The 18,807-nt window shown below is 39.5% G+C and overlaps 1 protein-coding gene and 1 long non-coding RNA gene across 11 annotated transcripts; both read right to left on the bottom strand.

The window, feature by feature from the left end:
- Positions 1-1,311: 1,311 nt before the first annotated feature.
- Positions 1,312-6,949, bottom strand: LOC124196055. 9 transcript variants are annotated; one of them, XR_006875558.1, is made up of 14 exons: positions 6,874-6,888; positions 6,726-6,776; positions 6,606-6,644; positions 6,359-6,482; positions 6,036-6,191; positions 5,760-5,831; positions 5,558-5,591; positions 5,302-5,371; positions 4,209-5,124; positions 4,018-4,146; positions 3,508-3,690; positions 2,795-3,434; positions 2,282-2,398; positions 1,312-1,793 (listed from the first exon to the last, which is right to left on the bottom strand). It is a non-coding gene; the product is annotated as an uncharacterized LOC124196055 (long non-coding RNA). The 9 variants fall into 9 exon arrangements; XR_006875554.1 differs by having other exon boundaries at positions 6,036-6,187; positions 6,606-6,776; positions 6,874-6,949; XR_006875553.1 differs by having other exon boundaries at positions 6,606-6,776; positions 6,874-6,942.
- Positions 6,950-9,924: 2,975 nt separating this feature from the next.
- Positions 9,925-18,747, bottom strand: LOC124196053 (transcriptional regulator ovo-like). 2 transcript variants are annotated; one of them, XM_046590843.1, is made up of 5 exons: positions 17,878-18,747; positions 12,324-14,245; positions 11,823-12,258; positions 11,629-11,753; positions 9,925-11,558 (listed from the first exon to the last, which is right to left on the bottom strand). In XM_046590843.1, exons 1-5 carry the CDS (start codon positions 18,191-18,193, stop codon positions 11,388-11,390), a joined length of 2,970 nt encoding a protein of 989 aa, XP_046446799.1. In that variant the 5' UTR covers positions 18,194-18,747; the 3' UTR covers positions 9,925-11,387. The 2 variants fall into 2 exon arrangements, with proteins under 2 accessions (XP_046446799.1, XP_046446800.1); XM_046590844.1 differs by having other exon boundaries at positions 12,324-14,242; positions 17,878-18,740.
- Between the last annotated feature and the right edge of the window lie 60 nt (positions 18,748-18,807).

The following is an 18,807-nucleotide window of genomic DNA, read 5'->3' as shown; positions in this document are numbered from 1 at the left end:
AATTTTCATATCTCAAAATATAATGAGGTATGTTAAAATGTGCTGATGCGAAAAATGTGGATAAAATCTTTATAAATCCACAACAACTTCTATAATGTTAAAACCTATTACCTAATTACCCTAAAATCATACAACTTCTAAAATCCTATTACACAGTAATTTTATAATCTCCTAACTCACTATCCTAACTAAACCAACTAACCATACCCAACTAAATCATATCCCTACAACATCCATATTCCTTCAACCTATTACCTAATATACCTATAAACACAACTGTTGTATGATTTTTGGTCAATTAAATAATATGTTATAACATTATAAAAATTTTTGTAGATCTATAAACTTAAATCCTCATTAATCGTTACATAACATTTTAACAAACTCCATTATATTTTGAACTATGAAAATTCAAGTTAACAACCTGCCAACTAACAACCACCACATTTTGTTCCCAATCTCGTAAACTTGTTTATTATTTGCCATAAATTTTTCATAATTCTTTTTTTTTCCCTTTCTAACTTATGAACGGCAAACAGCGGTTACAATAACAATGTAACATAAAATTAATATAATATAAAATAATTAAATTTCTTTTTTCTATGATTAGGTTATTTATTGATATATTATTAAATAATTATTAATTGGTTTTACTTGGTGTATTGTTGTTTATTTATTATGCAGACATGTCTTTGTAACTGCTGTTTGCCGTTCATAAGTTAGAAAGGGGAAAAAAAAGAATTATGAAAAATTTATGGCAAATAATAAACAAGTTTACGAGATTGGGAACAAAATGTGGTGGTTGTTAGTTGGCAGGTTGTTAACTTGAATTTTCATAGTTCAAAATATAATGGAGTTTGTTAAAATGTTATGTAACGATTAATGAGGATTTAAGTTTATAGATCTACAAAAATTTTTATAATGTTATAACATATTATTTAATTGACCAAAAATCATACAACAGTTGTGTTTATAGGTATATTAGGTAATAGGTTGAAGGAATATGGATGTTGTAGGGATATGGTTTAGTTGGGTATTTTGTTTTAGGATAGTGAGTTAGGAGATTATAAAATTACTGTGTAATGGGATTTTAGAAGTTGTATGATTTTAGGGTAATTAGGTAATAGGTTTTAACATTATAGAAGTTGTTGTGGATTTATAAAGATTTTATCCACATTTTTCGCATCAGCACATTTTAACATACCTCATTATATTTTGAGATATGAAAATTCAAGTCACCACCCTGCCACCTGACAACCTCCACATTCCTTTCCCAATCCCGAAAGCAAGTTTATTATTGTTTGACATAAATTCCCCATAATTCTGTTTTTTTCCCTTCCTAAATTATAAACGGTGAACTGCAGTCACAATGACAATTCAACACAATAATGACGCAACTTTCGTAACACTCCAACAACACAAAAAAAACAGTCAGATTTACTTGATACAAAAAGATCTTTCACCAGCTTGGGCTGCAATAACGACTGAAAAATTAAATGATACTGTTCATCAAGCACTACCTCAACGTACAGGTAGCAAGAGACGACATATTGACAAAATGCAGCAGATAAATATGCCTGACAGCCATCAGACAACATTGACCGTTTTGCCCAACAGCTCAACACTGCACGGACACAAACATAGGGAAATAACACATTGAAGTATGATGTTGAACTGCAAGTCTGACGAAGCTCCATTTCAGCGCATCTCTCAAGTTGAAAATGACTGCAAACCCACTTCACACCAAACAGCAACACCACAAACAGCTCAAACATCAAACGGACCATGGAATCCTACAAAGCAAAAGAACTTTAATGAACCAATAACATTTTGAAATGTGAAAAAAGATACCATAAAATAAAATTTACAAAGCAAAAGAAAAAATGCAAGTGATGTTTAACTTTAGCTTACAATCGTAAAATAAATGTTTCAAACATTTAGTAATTAAGGCAAAGATTTTCTTCAAATTTAGATTAAACTATTGAAAAATAAATCAAAAAGATGACCAAAGATAATGTTTTCATTTCAAGTTTTTGAGAATGAAGGGAATTTCTGTTCTGTTTGATAAAAAAAAATTACATCTCTTCATAAGCTGATGTTCTTTTCATAAAAGCTGTCTTATTTAGAAGCAGGAATTAGCCAAATTTCATCTAATAAACCAAATGTTTAACTGAGGTAAACTCTAAACAAAGATCACGCATAGGTAGCACACAAACGTAGACCAAGTTTAAGCAAAATGCTAATCTAACCCACTTGATCTATCTTACAAGTAAATCATTACCATTTCAGATTTCCTGTTTTCTTCACAGTTTTGTTTTGCAATCTAGTAGAGACCTCATCAAAGAGACATCTTGTTGACATGGCACCGCACGTTGAGAAAGGCAAGATCTCCGACATGCTTGTCACAAAATTAAAGTAGATTAGTAAAATGAATAAAAAAATTGCAAAGCAAAACACAAAAACTATATGCAAATGATAATTGACTTTATCTTGCAGATAGTTGCAAGATCAATAAATGGTTGCAATGTACTGTAGTTAAGGCAATGATGTACTTCAAATTTAGATTACTAGAGAAAAAGATATCATGAAGATGACCGAATATCACTTTGTGAAAATTTTCTTTAAACTTCCAATTTGTGAAAAAAAAATGCAAAGGATGAAAATCAATTAATGTAAAACCACACGTTAACAGACTTCACTGAAAGTTACAACACTGAAGCAACGAAATCTACTCTCTGGTATCCCATTACTTAATCTAAAGCTTTCTTAAAGAGAAATAAATGAACATAGTTACCTTATCATTATTGGTTTCTGCATGAGATGCCTCACAAACTGATTGCAACAGCTAACATATCCACAACTTCCACCAACTGGCTGCAGCTCATACTCAGATGCCGTTAAAACAATGGAAAATATTAAATCAATATTGAGAAGGAGATGTCTTGTGTGATGTAATATAATGAAAGGGATAAAGTTAAACTTAACAGTCCCTCAAAACTATAAGAACACTATTTTGGAAGAGTGCTCACTTTAGCTTGCAACTGTATCATAAGTGGTTGTAACATGTTGTAGTTGAGGCAATGATATACTTAAAATTTAGATTACAAGAGAAAAAGAAGTCATTGAAGATGACCAAAGATCACTTTGTGAAATTTTCTTTGAATTTTTTAAGTTGAAGGGGAATATCTGTACTGATTGATTAGAAACTGACCAAACTTTCCACAAAAGCTGTCTTATTTGGAAGCACGGAAATAAGATAGTATTTTGTTCTTGATGTCGAAAACAAGTGACAACCTACTTGATTTACCTTTAAGTACAACCATTTCAGATTTCCTGTTTTCTTCACATTTTTGTCTTGCAATATAGTAGAGACCCTCTCAAAGACACACCTTCATGGCAGCGATCACGTGGATAATGGCAAGATCTTCGACATGCTTATACAAAATAAATTAAAATAGATTAGAAAATGAACTTTTCGAAAAGTAAAAACTCTCACAATTCACTTACATGCTTTAGAATTGTTCACTTTCGTTTCAACTTGGTCGAATGGCGTGGAAACATTTTTTAAAATGTAAAAGCGAAGAACACCGTCATTTAGCAGAAACATATTCCCGTACGCTGTCTCAAAAGCAAATGGCGGCTTCGTCACTCACGAACAGGCACTCCACCACCTGGCGGACAAAATTTTACCTAGCGCCATATTCCAGAAAATTTGCATAAGATTAGCAAGCAAGATGACAGGACAGGAGTAAAGAGTCTAAAGAGTAAAGACTGTAAAGTTGAATCACCAAAATTCCTCAAAATTATTTTGATATTAGAAATTTTACAGAAAAATCTATAGTAAACATGTTTTTCAATTAATGAAAAAAAATTAAAAGGATGAAAATCAAATAATGTAAAACCACACATCCACAGATTTCACTGAAAGTTACAATACTGAAACAAAGGGATCTATTCTCTGGTCTTCCGTTACTTAATCTGAAGCTTTCTAAAAGAGAAATTAATGAACACAGTTACCTTTTTGAACATGATAGTGTAACAAATCCGCAACAACACATCGCAGGAAACACCAGCTCCAATTAAGAAACTGCGTTGTAGATTGACATCGGTGGCCGACTCCCGATATTAGGCACGTTACATATAGAGCTGTATAAACGAGTAGGAAATTTAAAGGAAACTTAAACAAAAATAAGATTTTTGCGTCTTACCAGATTTTCGATCCTCTGACTGTCCACTAAAGAACGGCTTCTGGGCGGGAAAGTGTTATGGAAATATGCATCTGCAACTAGAACAAATGTTGACCGGAGCTAGTAATAAAATCAGCAAAATTCCAGGATTACACACCGAAAACACACATGAAATGCAATAGTACAACCTGTCACGTAATTCCTAAACAAAAAACAGAAAAATGTTTTTAGGTCTTTCTTATATATTAAGTTAAGTACGGTAAGTCCGAGGAGTAGAATAGGGTCTCGATAGGGTTGAATGCGGTTGTAATCAGCAGGATCAGCGAATGTGAAGACTTTGCTTGCTTATTCAAATTGTCTCGTGGATGCAAGCATAGAAATTTTACATTAATGGCCCTCCCAAATGTCGATTCCAATGCAGCATTTTCTGGACTGAATTCTTCACCGTATTTGTTATCTCCAAAAACAACCCAATTAACTCCTTTGGATCGAGCCGTGAAATTCACGAACTCTGATCTGAAATCAAAGAACAAAGATGGTCAATGACTCTGTTTTCTTTCATATTCGTGCTGTGATTTGTTTAATTCGTTGTTGCTTAAAAAATTTTCGGAAATTACACAAAAATTCTAGATTAAACATTTAAACATACTAACAGAAAAATATTAGAATTTTCACATTATAAAGCACTTCATATTTTAAAAAATTTGTATACAGCATGTCATATATTCACTTTCGTTTAAATTTCAACGCAACTAAACCAACATGTTACAAAAAATAACATTTATAAATGGACACAGCCTCATAAAAATTTGGACTAAACGGATCAAAGATTAGCAACATTGAGTAAATGAAAAGATGATAGATGTGAAGCAAATTACAACTGCGAAAGTTGATCGCCAGTACCAAGCAGCTATCAACGGTCGGTATTCATCAGCAACTATAAAAGACCGTTAAAGCAGTGTTACTAAGGAAGTAAAAATAGACAAACGACAGTTTTAACTTGTCAGTGGTCAGTTAACATACAGTCTAAATTACGTTTCATAAAATTCAAACGGTAACTCGTTTTCATCATATTTAATATAACCAAAATGATGAAGTCCGGATTTCGTGTTACCTAATGTTTGACAGAAGTGCAGGGAATGATAAATTCAAATGAAGCCAACAGAAGAAAACGCCTTCCACATCTAAATAGTCAAGGAAAAGTATATTGCATTACTGCTCCACAAACCGTAGGATGGAAATGCGAAATGATAGCGATCAAAAGGAAGGCAGTTTGATTCAGCATAGTACTATTCTGAATTTGCTTTATAAGCTTTCTCATCACTTCAATTTTTTTAAATGGCAATCAGAAAAAATTAAAACATCCTTACCATTGACGTCCACGAAACGCAATACTGCTCATACCTGGACATAGACAAATTTATTAGATTCCATCTTCATAGTGCTTGTGGACAGTAAAAAAAATTTGATTCAGTCCTATCATTCAATTTCATTTAAATTCATACAGATAAATTGGCTCTTGAGATTATCATCACTTGCAGTCATAATATCAATGCCACTAAAGAAACTCACATCAGGCATGGTAGATATATCGATTTACGTATCGCGAGAGAACATCGGACAGCAGAATGACACCAGTCCACCCTTAAGAACATAAATGGATTAGTGAACTCCAATCACAGCGACCATATGTATCTAACCGAGGTGATCAACCACTGAGACGAGTTATGTGATCGAGCATATGTGGTTAGCCCTTTACTTTACGAGATCCTCTAGCACCGGAATCCTAGGCATACGTCAAACCGGTGACTCTGAGGCTCGAATGGATCAGTATAAAACATGCAATACCTTTACAAAGACACGGCAAGTAGTCCAACTACGAACCAGTCCACACCAAATCACGAAGGCCTCCGACCGGCATATACGCAAACACCAAGTTCGGCGATCTAGTAAAACACCGCGGAAGACACGTCATGCAACTTGTAACCACCTTTCAGCACCTGTCTTATTATTAAACTATTAGTTTTCTCTACCGATAGGGGTCCTTTTTTTCAAGATAAGACTCCATTCATCCAGAATTAGCAACAATCATGGTAAATATTTAGGTGTCCTAAGCGTGTCATCAGCATGGTATAACATACATCAATAACAAAATAACACATATGATATACCTTTGTTTGCAGGACACAATGCATACTAGCAAAGAGGGCACTTCTCAGGACTTCCAGAACACAGTGTGGCACATCTCATGATCTGCATACAGGATGTAACTATCCGCTTACTAGTCTTCATCTACTAAATAACAGAAAAAATAACCCAAATCAGTATAGATTAAAATATTTTAAATGATATCACTCTAAATAGTAGTAACTAAGCTTTCTGACATGTGTCAGTGTAATAAAACCAACACATACTTACTGGTCATCAGTTCGCCCTAGTTCAAGCAATGTTGTCAACCTTTTTAATTTCAGGAACCATGGAGAATCATCACTTGACCATTTCAAACAATTGTTTCAACTGGTTTAAATTTGTTATTACATTTTAATGACGCAATGGCGCACAACTCGTCATTCCAACAATGATCAGCAACTACACGTATCATTTAAGTAATAAAAGAATAGAGAAAAAAAGATTTATTAGTTTCTAGTTCTTACCCCATGAACAGTGTAAGGAGTTCCACCATTACCTGTCAGCGGTTGAATAGTGATTAGTGAATGCAAATTCAGACTGAGTCATATGATTAAGAAGAATACCAACAGGGTTGCCAACTCGTTATTATGAATTATGCAAATGCATCAACAAAAATAGCTTCGTTCACCCAGGGGCATAGACAAAGACCACTGGTTGATGCTGTGCTATCCTTTTAGCCCTATCCCTACTGACCCCGAGCTCCCGTATCGATTGTAGTGCCTCTAGCGGACAAAGTACTGTACTGCACCGAGGCTACGAAGGGTTTTGCAGACGAAGATTGTTTTCCTTCTGTCTTGGTAAAATTCTTTGCTGGCGTTTAATAGTTTTAGGTAATTTTGCCTTAAAAATTTTTATTAAGAAGTCAAATTGTATTAAATTTTGACATTAGCTAATTACAAAAGCAGAGAAATCAATTGAATCATTGCAATTGAATAGAAGTAAGCAGAGTGTAGAGATGAAAACGTACACTAGAGGGCAGGACAAGTAATACGGGGTTGGAGAAATCGGAGGAAGGGTAGCAAGAATTCTGGCGACAGTTGGCCATGTTAATTTTCTTATGGAGAGAATAAACCAGTGGTCTTTGTCTATGCCAGGGGTATGGAGAGATGGTTGCCAAATGCCAATGACCATGTTAAATTTCCCATAATAAGGGGATTCGAAAGCGACGGGAAGCTACTTGTTTTTACTAACGACTTTTGTATGGAGGCATAGGGAGGTCTCTCCGAAGTCCGAATGCCACGCCATCTAGGCTGTTGCGGCATATGGAGTTATTGACATACAAAAAGACCTTTTTATTAAAATGAGCGGACGACCCGGAAATTTTAACATGGAGACTGGGAACCATTTCTCCATACCTTGACCATACTCAATTACCCATATTTACATGACATGACCTAGGTTTCTCAAATGGAAATAAGACTCTTGACTCTTTTATCCCCTATACCACCAACACCCCCCCCTCATTTTTCCGAGGTCACGATAACAGGAGAAAATTTTTGTATAACTGGCGCGCTTTTCGCATTTTCCTAGATAGAAATTCCATCTTTGCCAATCACTAAAGAACAATCCGATCCCTGGCCGAGCGCTCGGTAGTCGGGTAGTAGTAGTAGGCTACTGTAGTAGGTAGTAGTAGGACCCAGGTGTATGGAGAGGTGATTCCCAATGACAGTGATAAATTTCCCATAAGGGGATTCGACGGGACGCTACTTTATACTAGCGACATTTGTATGGGTATGATACGGCGGCCCCTTTGAATCAGCGCCATCTAGGCTCGCGGCATATGGACATTCAAAGGGGCCTTTTAGTAAAATGGCCGGATCCCTCCTTTATGGGGAATTTAACACTGTCATTGGGAACCACCTCTCCATACCCATGGTAGGACGGACCATGGTCGAAGTTTTGAAATCTTTTTTTTTTTATCCACTGCTTATTCTTACCTTTATCTTTTTTGATTACTCAAGATAACAGAAGCGCAACAGTCAATTTTTAATTGACATGATTTGTCATCCTGTATTTGGGGTTTTGCGGAATGGTACGGAAATTTATAGGCTAGCTGGTTATTAAATAGGTATTCCCATTTTACGAGGGAAATGTTATTTAATTAGTGAAAATATTGTGACTATACCCATATCCACATCAAGATGGGCACTAATCACTCAACGAACATCACGACTGCATCTCACCAGAATTACCATTACGAATTACGATAATAATACCATACACCTAGTCGTAACTCATAAAACCCGCGAATGACAACGTGGGCACTGTGATCATAACTAGTTAACGCTTCATGACAGTCTCGACAAACATTCAATATCATATTAAATTTGCGTTATATTTAATCTATTACAACATTTAACAGAAACCTTTCCCACATTAAAAACAACACCAACATATCCAAACTAATGAGTGGAAAAATAGAGCATGCTGAACATAAGCTGGTGACTCTTTAAGAGTCGATCAGAGACGATCAGATACAGTAAATGAAGTGGAATTCGATCCAGATGTCTAACGAAGTGACGACGACTTAAGTAGGGAAGGGAATCAGCTGATAATCTGACCTTGACTTTTAGCGGTAAAATACGGAAAAGCCATTAAATTAATTTGAATGTTTCGGATTTAATTTGACTAAACTTTTATTCTAGTACAATAAACTGTTATAACTACAAAGTAATATTTAAATACGGCTGCCAATTACTTAAAAATGGAAAATGCCAAATGTCAAACGGGTTTGCAAAAAACTACGAGAAAATTTGAATTATGAAGAAGTTGAATTCACTCACCAGAGGTCTGCTACAGAAAAAAAAATGAAAAGATGCCAGTTTTCATTCAAAATAAAAATAATAAACCAAAAAAATAAAAATAAAACAATTAATAAACGTATCATTAAAGTTTATAATAATTATGTAACGGTGCGCGTGAATGCATAAATTTCTTCTTGATCGTTCGGGTGAGTGGAGCAACGAGCATACTCCAGTGAAACCTAGAAAACCAAGCCAAAAATAAGATTATATCGCATTTAAATAAATAAGTAACAAAATTAAGTTATGACTTATTTGTTTGGGAGGATGAAATTGCTTTAAAAAAAAAAACATTTTCATGATTGTCGCCAAAAGTCTGCTGGCTACAAATATTTTGCAAGGCCTTGGAAGCCCCTTGAGCTCTTCAAGAAGGAGTAATAAATCACGAAAGGCCAACACTAGCTCCATATATTGGGACACTATCGCATCTAACATGGACAAAACAAAAAAAATCTGCGTCTATCACTTGTTCAACATGTGGAAAACGGCCAAAATGAGTCACCGATGGCCGTCCATTTATGGCAACACATGATAGCGCGATGTGCCGAGCGACACATGAGCCCCTCGCAATGTCGCCACTTCAATGCCGTTCCCTCTCAATCGCTTCTAAGGAAATAACACCCAACTAACGGGATTATATTATTTGGTAAATATTTTGCCGACGAGAGAAACACATGTCGTCGTACGCAAAGAATAAAAGTAAATTTTGTTTTGAACGCAATAAGCAGCAACAGCTGCCGTTCATGTCTCAGATATATGTGTTTATTATTCGAAAGAATATGACGAGACGTACATGATTGTGACAGCTTTTTTTTTTTCAAAAAAAAATGCAGGATAAATCATCAGAGCGATCATTTGAATAAAAGAGATGGGAAGATCTAAAAGAGTAAAATTTCAGTTGATATAGTTTTTTGTAGGGTGTGTGTCGGTATGGATCAAAATACGAAGAAGATGGAGAGACTACAATTGGGGGGGATTGCTGGAAAAATGGTTGGTGTATGGAAGGAGGAAAAAATATATAAATTATTTGGTTGCATAAAACGGTAGAATCATATTCCACTGACCCTATATAAAAACCCCAGCAGCACATACACGACACAACATGGATGCACACTCCCGAATCGTCACAAACCCAACGTCCGCCAGGTGAACGAAACCCCACAACCGAAAACCACACACAAAAAACAAATCGCTCGCCGAATTTTCGTTTTTTTTTTTCTTCTTTTAACCTTTTTTTCAATCATTAATTGTTTTAATTTTATCGATTTGGATTGGGGGGGATATAGGGAAAGACCACACAAATAAAACTGAATAATCGCACCGCAAATACATAATATTAAAAATGTTTCATGAAAATCGCTCGACAGCCACTATATAGGGAGAGAAACAAGAGAGACAGGAGATATGTGTGAGATGATTACAAACATCAAATTAAATTGGAAAAAAAATAAGGAAAAATAGCCATGAGCCCCCTGAATTCCTTTAGAAAGATTTGTCGTTCTTTTTTTCCCTTGCTCAGTCTTAAAATGCTGAAAAGATGCGCAAGTCCCAACCAGAGATATTGTTTTTCATAGATATAATATGTAGCTTTTTTACTCATTAAATGTGTGTGTATCGTGTGTCTGTGTGTGTTTGTGATGGTGTGTTTCGTTGTTAAGTTAACCTGCTTCCCCCAGAAAATATTCAACTGGTAAGATTTTTTTTTTGTTTTATCTTTCTGCCCGGTGCTTTTTATCGCAAATGAAAAACTATACATAGAACCAAAAAAACAAAAGGTAATGTGCGTGTGTGTGTTTGAGTAAAATATTTCCTATGTGCTTTCCCTCCTTATCCAAATAGTCAAAACACACACACAACCCACCCACACACACACACAGACAGACATATCAAAACAGTCTACAAGAAAGACAGGAACAAACGTTTTGTGCGTCTGTTGTATAGTAGTAATAGTATATATGTATGTATACCTTTTCTAATTTTTTCGATTTTTCAAAAATCTTTTGGTTTCCCGCCACCGTTCAAATAAAAAGTAGAAAAATGTTACCCGAGCAAAAAACTATTATATACCGATTTGCTCATAATTGTTTTTTTGAATCGCCGTGTTTATGTAGTGTCGTGTCGTGTAGAAAGAGCGTAAAAGACACAATAAAGGAAAGGGGGTTATTATATGTACGTTGATTACGATTATGAATGATTTGTTGGTGTTGTTTTAGGATCGAACTTGTAGCAGCATGTTGGTAAAGTTGTTGTTGGTGAACTTGAAGTGCCTCTTGTCGTAGAACTTGAGCAAGGCCGGACTGTAGGGGTGGAGCTCTTTCAGGTGGACGTAGTGCACCTCAGGCTCGTTAGTCGTGTGGCCGCACTCCTCACAAACGTATACCTGAATTTCAGCAAGTTGAACATTATAATTAACTGCTACAAGAAAAACAAACAATTTTTAAAAATTATACCTTTGCTCTCCGTTCTTTGTATTGGTACTGATGGGCAACACCATGCACCTTGAGACAATGAGACTCGAGCGAGCACCTTTGCGTAAACGATTTCTCGCACAGGGCACATTTGTAGGGTCGAACACCTATCGCGAAAAAGGAATCAACATTTAGAAACGAAATTAAATTTTGTAAATAAAATGATGATTTTTTACCTGTATGCGTTCGGGTGTGTCGTTTCAAATCGAACGTGTCATTGAAACCCTTCCCGCAGAAGGTGCACAGGTAGCGCTTGACGTCCGAATGGCATTTCATGTGCCGATTCAACAGTCGCTGCAGGGTGAAACTCTTGGAGCAGAGGCGGCAGGTGAATTTGTTGGGATCGTCAGGATCGGCTCCCGTGTTCATACCGTCAGCCGCCGTCGACGACGAACAGGCCGAAATGGCCCCGTCTCTTCCGCCTCCGCTGTTGTTGCCCCTCTTGGACGATTTCATGTGGATCTGAGTCCTGGACGACGAATCCGATTCGAATCCATCGCGGGTCGAATCCTTGCCGTCGTTGTCGTGCACCAATGGATTTTTAATTCCATGTCCGCCGTTGACGAATTCCAGTGGGGCGTCATTGGGCAAGCCCAGTTGCATAGAAATGTCCTGTGATACAATAAATCAAAATTTAAAAATCGAATTAAATCAAATCACTTTTGTTTGATTCTTACCCGCTGCTGGAGGACGGAAACGCGGACTTGCAGGTTGGAAACAGACTCGTTGTCCGATTGGTCGACAGACATGACGGAATTATTGTTGTTGTTGTTCTGTTGTTGCTGCTGGTGTTGAGGGGCCGGCGTGTGGGCGTGAAGGCTGCGGTTGAGTAATCCGCCGGAAGACTCGCAATGAGGAACCGGCGATGAGGAGGAATTGATGGAGCACGGCGACATTTGAGAGGAGCCAAACTGGACGTCCATCAGAGGCGACTGATCGATGGACAGCGGCGTCAACAGGGCCGATGGGCTGAAGTTGATCAGGCCGCTAAGGCCATCCGATTCCGTCGGGGATCCACCGCGACGATGAGTCTGAGAAACGGTAGAATAACCACCAGGTGATGTCGTGTAGACTCGGGTGTGTTGTTGATCGTGTTGTTGTTGTTGCTGTTGTTGGTGGTGGTACAGTCTGTCTTGTTGTTGTTGTTGTTGTTGTTGCGATGCAGCAATGTGGTGCTGTTCGGGCATGGCGTGAACTCCCGACTCGACGGGGAAACTCAACTGCAATCCGGTGATCTGGTCGACATCCGGACAGAACGAGTTTTGGTCATCGGCGCACATGTCCGGATCGTTGGCCAATTCAAAGAGATCGGCCTGGGTGCCTCCGCAAGGGCTGGGTCCGCCGCCGGAATTGGGTGTGTGGGCGGCGGTGACGGGTCCTCCGTGTCCGGAATTGTTGAAATTGTAGGCATTCTGCGAATAGTTTCCGTAGAGGTTCAGATTTCCGTTGAACGGGTTGAGGTTGGTTAGCGACGTCAACGACGTCAAGGTGGCTTCAAGGTCGCTGTTACTTCCGGGTCCACCCCCAGGGCCGCCACCACCTCCAACACCAGGCGGCCGGTCTAAATCGGGCGGATTGGCGTAACGGGGCGGCTCCTGTAATCGCGCGTAGAGACTCGGATGGAAGGATCGCATGGATGGAAGGACGTCGTTGAGGGACGGAAGCGGTCCCAACTGTTCCAGTCGCGTGTAGTCGAATTCATTGCCGCAACCGTCCAGCGGCAGCGATCCATCACCATAGGGCAGGTGGTTGTCGTTGCCACCGCCGTTACCCGAGTCGCTTCCGCCGCTGAATCCGGACATTCCGCCTCCTCCGCCACCCATCTGATACGATCTGTTGCCGCTGTCGCTGTATCCACCGCCTCCTCCGCTTCCGGAATTGTTGCCTCCGCCGCCATTACCACCGCCTCCTCCACCTCCGCCGCAACCGTTATCTCCATCCATGGGTTTACTGTCGTGGTGGTGGTTCCCTCCGCGACGCCTGGGCGACGCTGACAGACGGGGCCGGACGCAACGCATGTCAATGGCGCCATTATCAGCCGCTTCACGAGCTCGGCGTCGGGCGGATGCAGTCGTCTCTCTCACTTCACCTCGGGGCCTTTCCGGCTCGTCCACGTTGTCGGGTGACTTGGCTCTCGGGACGTGATAATCGATAGGCGCCTCCTGGACGGGCATGGCCGCCTCTGCCACGGCATCATCGTCATCATCTTCTTCTTTATCTTCTTCTTCTTCGTTTTCACGATTCAATACTCCTTTGTCAGCTTCCGGCAGAGGTTCCTTCTTGGGTTTGGGCGACGGTTGAACAAGTTCCCGTTTCTTTTCGGCTTCGGGTTCACGCGGGCGGAAGAGTGGCGTCCTCTGGATAACTGAAACGTAGCGCAACGGTCCGGGTGTGGTCGGTTGCTGTTCATCTTCACTAACCACGGCCACCGACACCTCCGGCTGCTGCTGCTGCTGCTCCTTTTGCAGATGAGCGAAAAAGGGCAAGTACCTCCGTCCGGATCCAGACTGCGGCTGCGGTTCTTCCTTTTCATTTTCAGTGCTGGACTCTTCTTCTTCTTCTTCTTCTTCCACTTCTACCGTTTCTCGTTTCTTTTCTACTGGAAAGAGAAGAAAGAAATAACTACCGTTAATATTTCGAATTTTCAAATGGACAATTTTAAAAAAGGAAAAAATTTCTCATGCTGGATAGACATAATAATAGATAAGTTTAGATAATCGGATGATCGGAAATCCGTCCGAGTGGAAAAATGGATTTTTTTTAGGGGCCCAATTTTTTGGTTTTTCACATGAAAATTGAAAACTATACCGGGAAATAATAAGTATACGGGGGAGTATTTCGAAAAAAAAGGGATATATTTCTATACAAAATTTCTTCTTCCCTGGAGTGACTGTGCATTCCAGGAAGAGGAAGTTGCATCATTTCTTGTCGCAACGACGACGACGACGTATTTTGCGTTGGAAACCTTGAAAAACCTTTTTTTCCACACCGCCCTATTGTTTCGCTGTGGTTTTTCTCGTCTTTTCTTTTTTGACACACGCGACACATTCTTATACACACACACACACACTTGTCATGCTATCGTGAACTCGAGCTTTTGGTGTGTCTCTCTCTCTGTTGGCATTCAATCAGAAATAAAAATGAAAACAAAAAGAAAAAAAATTCTCTAGCTACGTTGATGATCGAAGTCGAGGTAATCGCCCTGTCACGGTTCCGGTCGACTAGCCATGCACGATGACGTTGTATCGTTCGTTCGTTCGTTCAAAAAAAAATAAAAAATGGAAGAGAAGAAGAAAAGGAGAAGAAAAGAAGAAGCGGAGTTGTCGCTATGTATTTATAAAGGGCTCCCGCTATTTCCCGTTGCTAAAAGCTTAAGACTCCCTACCTACTACGCATTGTGCAGTAAAAATATTTTTTCTTTTTTTTTAATACTTGTTGGCACTTGTTTTCTTCCCACGAAAAAGAAAAAAGAAGAAAAACTCCCGACGATCGTGAATCTAGCGGAAGAAGCTCGGCGGAACGAACCGCCCTAGCGCGAAAGAGAACTCTCATTTATCAGCTGGAAGGGGCTTCTTCGGGAACCAGAAGAGAAAAAAAAAAAGTAAAAGAAAATTCACGAAGAGTGCTGGGTTCGATGGCACCGAATGGACTCCAGGACACACACACACACAAAACTCCCCCCCCCTCAAGTCACACACCACAGATGCAGCACGTCATATGGTCGATCATTTTTTTTAACTTTTTTATTTTTTTTTCCCGCAGGTGATTACCACAGATGTTACGAATAGGCTTACAAGAAGAGAAGATGTTTTAAACTTTATTTCGAAATGATAATTTTGTTTGAATTTAACCGTGAAAATGCTTTAGGGTTTTTTTTCCTAATAAACTTTCAATCTTTTGATTTGTTTTTTGGTGTGTCTGGTCCTGTTTTTGTTTATAAGAAAGAAGAACCGTTATTCGACGAGTTTAAACTTGTTAGTGAGACGACGAATGTCGTGCGATTGTCGTCTTACAGGATCATCGAAAAGGGAAAGAAAAAACAAGATCAGGACCAGACATTTCCCCAAAGCCAATCAATTCAGGTACCAATTGATGTAGCATAAGAGTCTCCCACGAATCTCTCCAAGGAATCAAAGGTAAAAAAAAGAGGCTAATGATCTCATACTCGGAATAAGTCAACCAATGACCTTTTTGCCCCTCCACTCTCTTAGGGGGGGATGAAAGTGACTCAAAACAATGGATCAAAAGAGGGGTGAAAAAACTAAAAGTGTGTACAATAATAAATTAAAGATGATGTTGGTTATCGATTGACCAACGTTTGGTTGGCGAACTCAAACCAGATTGGACGGGCTTTTTAATTTACCACAAGACCGGTGTGTTTGTGTGTAGTATTTTCTTTCTTTTTTTCTTTCTCTCATTCCCCCTGCAGCAGGAAAGTTCACCGCTGGTCATTGACTTTCGCCTTCCCCTGAGCGCCGCCTCTGCCGTATAGCAGTCTCTCAGCTCAACTTCTCGTATTTTTATATATACACGCAGCTCAGGTGTATATACACGCACCATTTAAAATGAAATAGAATATTCTCTTTCAAATTGGGATTACCCTGTGACACAATTAGCCAGTCATTTCAAGGGGGGAAATCCGAATAAAATAAAATATTGGAATTGCGTCATTTTGTAGTTCAACATTTTTTCGTGTCCCGTTGTTGATCAATAACGTAATTCCTTACAGAGACATTGAGAAAAATTGTGAAATACGAGATGAGGAAAGAATGACCAAGTCGCGTGAACGTAGTATACAACTTCCCGTCCGTTTCTTCCTCTTATGACAGCCACCACCACCTTTTTTATTTTTCCCTGCCGTGTGTGTGTGTACAGGTATACCCTTGACACAGATTGCGTCTAAGGTAGAAAAGCGGCGCTTTAGATTTTGGTTTCCTCGGCTGCTGCTGCTGCGGCCGTGACGATGAAAGTTTGGACCTTTTTTCTTCCCCCTCTCCCCCTCCTAACCGGAATTTATTATATTTGTTCGTTTGGGTCACGACTAGAATGCGGGAAATGTACTGCGGGCAGGGGAAGAAGAAAAAAACGAAATTTAAATATGATTCGTGATGGATCGAACTGACTACGCATTCTTTCATATTTTAATTTTCCCTGTGAGTTCTTTCTTTCACTCCCGCCGGCTATTACGATACACCAACAGCTGTGGAGAGAGACGAACGAACCAACACACTGTGTACATAACCAGAAATCTTGGTAAGGGAAAAAGATAGCGGTTTCGTCGCTTGTGACCCAAAGTTTTTTGTTTTCCAGACGAATTCGGGAGAAGATCCATTGCGAGAAGAAAAACTGGTCCGACTGGACGATTGACAAATCTCACGAAAAACATCTGCCAAGTCCACCAGTTGTCTAATTAAAAAAGGTAACTGGTGTTTGTGGAGAAACGACGACCTTGGCAGTCGAGAAATTAACTTTTTCTTAATCAATTAAATTAGACATCCGGCATCAGTTCAAAAGGTCATAAAATGGGTAGGGGATTCGATAGGAAAGAAAAATGAAAGGTGACATCTGGTAAGCACAACACATTTTCTCAAAGCCAAACGCGACGTTAAACCACCGAAAAACTACAAATTCGTTATCTTTCAAGGTGGAAGGAAGTTGGGTAGAACTGAAGGTTTTTTTTACTTTGGTTGGCAAAGACACAACGGCCAAACTAAACAAGGGGGGAAATCTCGGTATATATTGTGCAAAGTAGACCATTTAAAAGGAGTTGGGCCTTGTGTGTCTTGGGTCCCAAGGACATGAGCTGAATGCCCTTAGACGACGAACAACAAAAAAGTTCCCTTTTTCTTTTATTTGTGTGAGCAGAGATTGGCAGAGGTCATTTAAGGTCAGCATGTGTGCGAATTCAATTGCTGGTAGGGTCACAGCAGGTCATACAAAGAAGATGACCTCTCGGAAACCTTCCGACGACCCTATTTTTGACCGCCCCACCCTTAATTGGGGTGAGAGACAGCTGCTGGACACATTGGCCACATCTTTCTTTTTAAAAAGAAACTATTTTTAGAAGAATCACAAGGAAGGAAGGCTTAACACGAAAAAATGGAAATTTTTCAAACAAAAGGGAAGAATAGATAGTCATGCGGGTCGTGCCGCCAGAGTGCACCATCAGCAGCCGAATGCGGGGTAAATCGATAAGCGAATGAGGATATTCAATTTTTAGTTTTTTTTTACCTGGTTGTTGTTGACAAGGTGGTGCTGGTTGTTGTTGTTGGTGATTATCCTTGGCGGAAGTAGTTGCTGTGAGGGAAATGGCGGCCACTGCGGCGGTGATATCCGATTTTCTGTCGACAATCAACGCCACGGGCTCGTCCTGCATCTCAGAACCGCCATGATTTTGTTGTTGTTGTTGTTGGCGATGCTGTTGATTGAGATGAGCATCGGTGGACAATTCGTCCGTGCGGATCTTGATGTGTTGGCCTTTCTGCGTCTCCAACAGGCGGGCCTGTTGCTCCTGCAAGCGATTCCTCAGCACGAAAATCTTCGGCATTTTCTTCTTCTTCTTCTTTTCACGCTACTTGCCCCCAAATATTTCTTATCTCCTTCTCTCCTTCTATTCGTCTCTTTTTTCAAGGTCTCTGGTGAACGAACGAACGCGCTTCTAGTTCTTCTTTTGTTTTTCGCTCTTTCTCTCTCTCTCGCTCAAAATAAAAAGGGGAGAATTTCGGCGTTTAACTAGCTGAAATGAATTGAATGTTTCGATAGATTCCGTTCAATCACACGACCAAATTCAATATCTCGATCTGACATATTGTGGTGGGTCGGAACAACAAAGTTCGGACGTTGAAATCACTGGTGGCGCGCCATCTTTGATGTGTGTGCACGCGGTCACGCTACCCAAATAATAGTCGATGATTCACTTTTCGATATATCGCACTCACAAAACACTGTTAACTGAAAACCCGATTGATATATGTGTTGATGTGATATAGTTAAAAAAAACTGTTGTTTAATTTGTTTGGTACACGAGCGTCGTCGTTGGTTTGGTCTACCTCCGACGAAAGCTGAAGGACAAGTGACTTGAATCACCCACCGGCTAGACACTACCTACCTTTTACCCTGTCGACCACGCTGAGCTAGCACTAGGCAGGCCGGGCTTCTCAC

This window comes from Daphnia pulex, chromosome 6, assembly GCF_021134715.1.
Source record: "Daphnia pulex isolate KAP4 chromosome 6, ASM2113471v1".
NCBI lineage: Eukaryota > Metazoa > Arthropoda > Branchiopoda > Diplostraca > Daphniidae > Daphnia > Daphnia pulex.
Note: the sequence above shows the minus strand (reverse complement) of the source record. Positions and strands in the feature narration are given on the sequence as shown.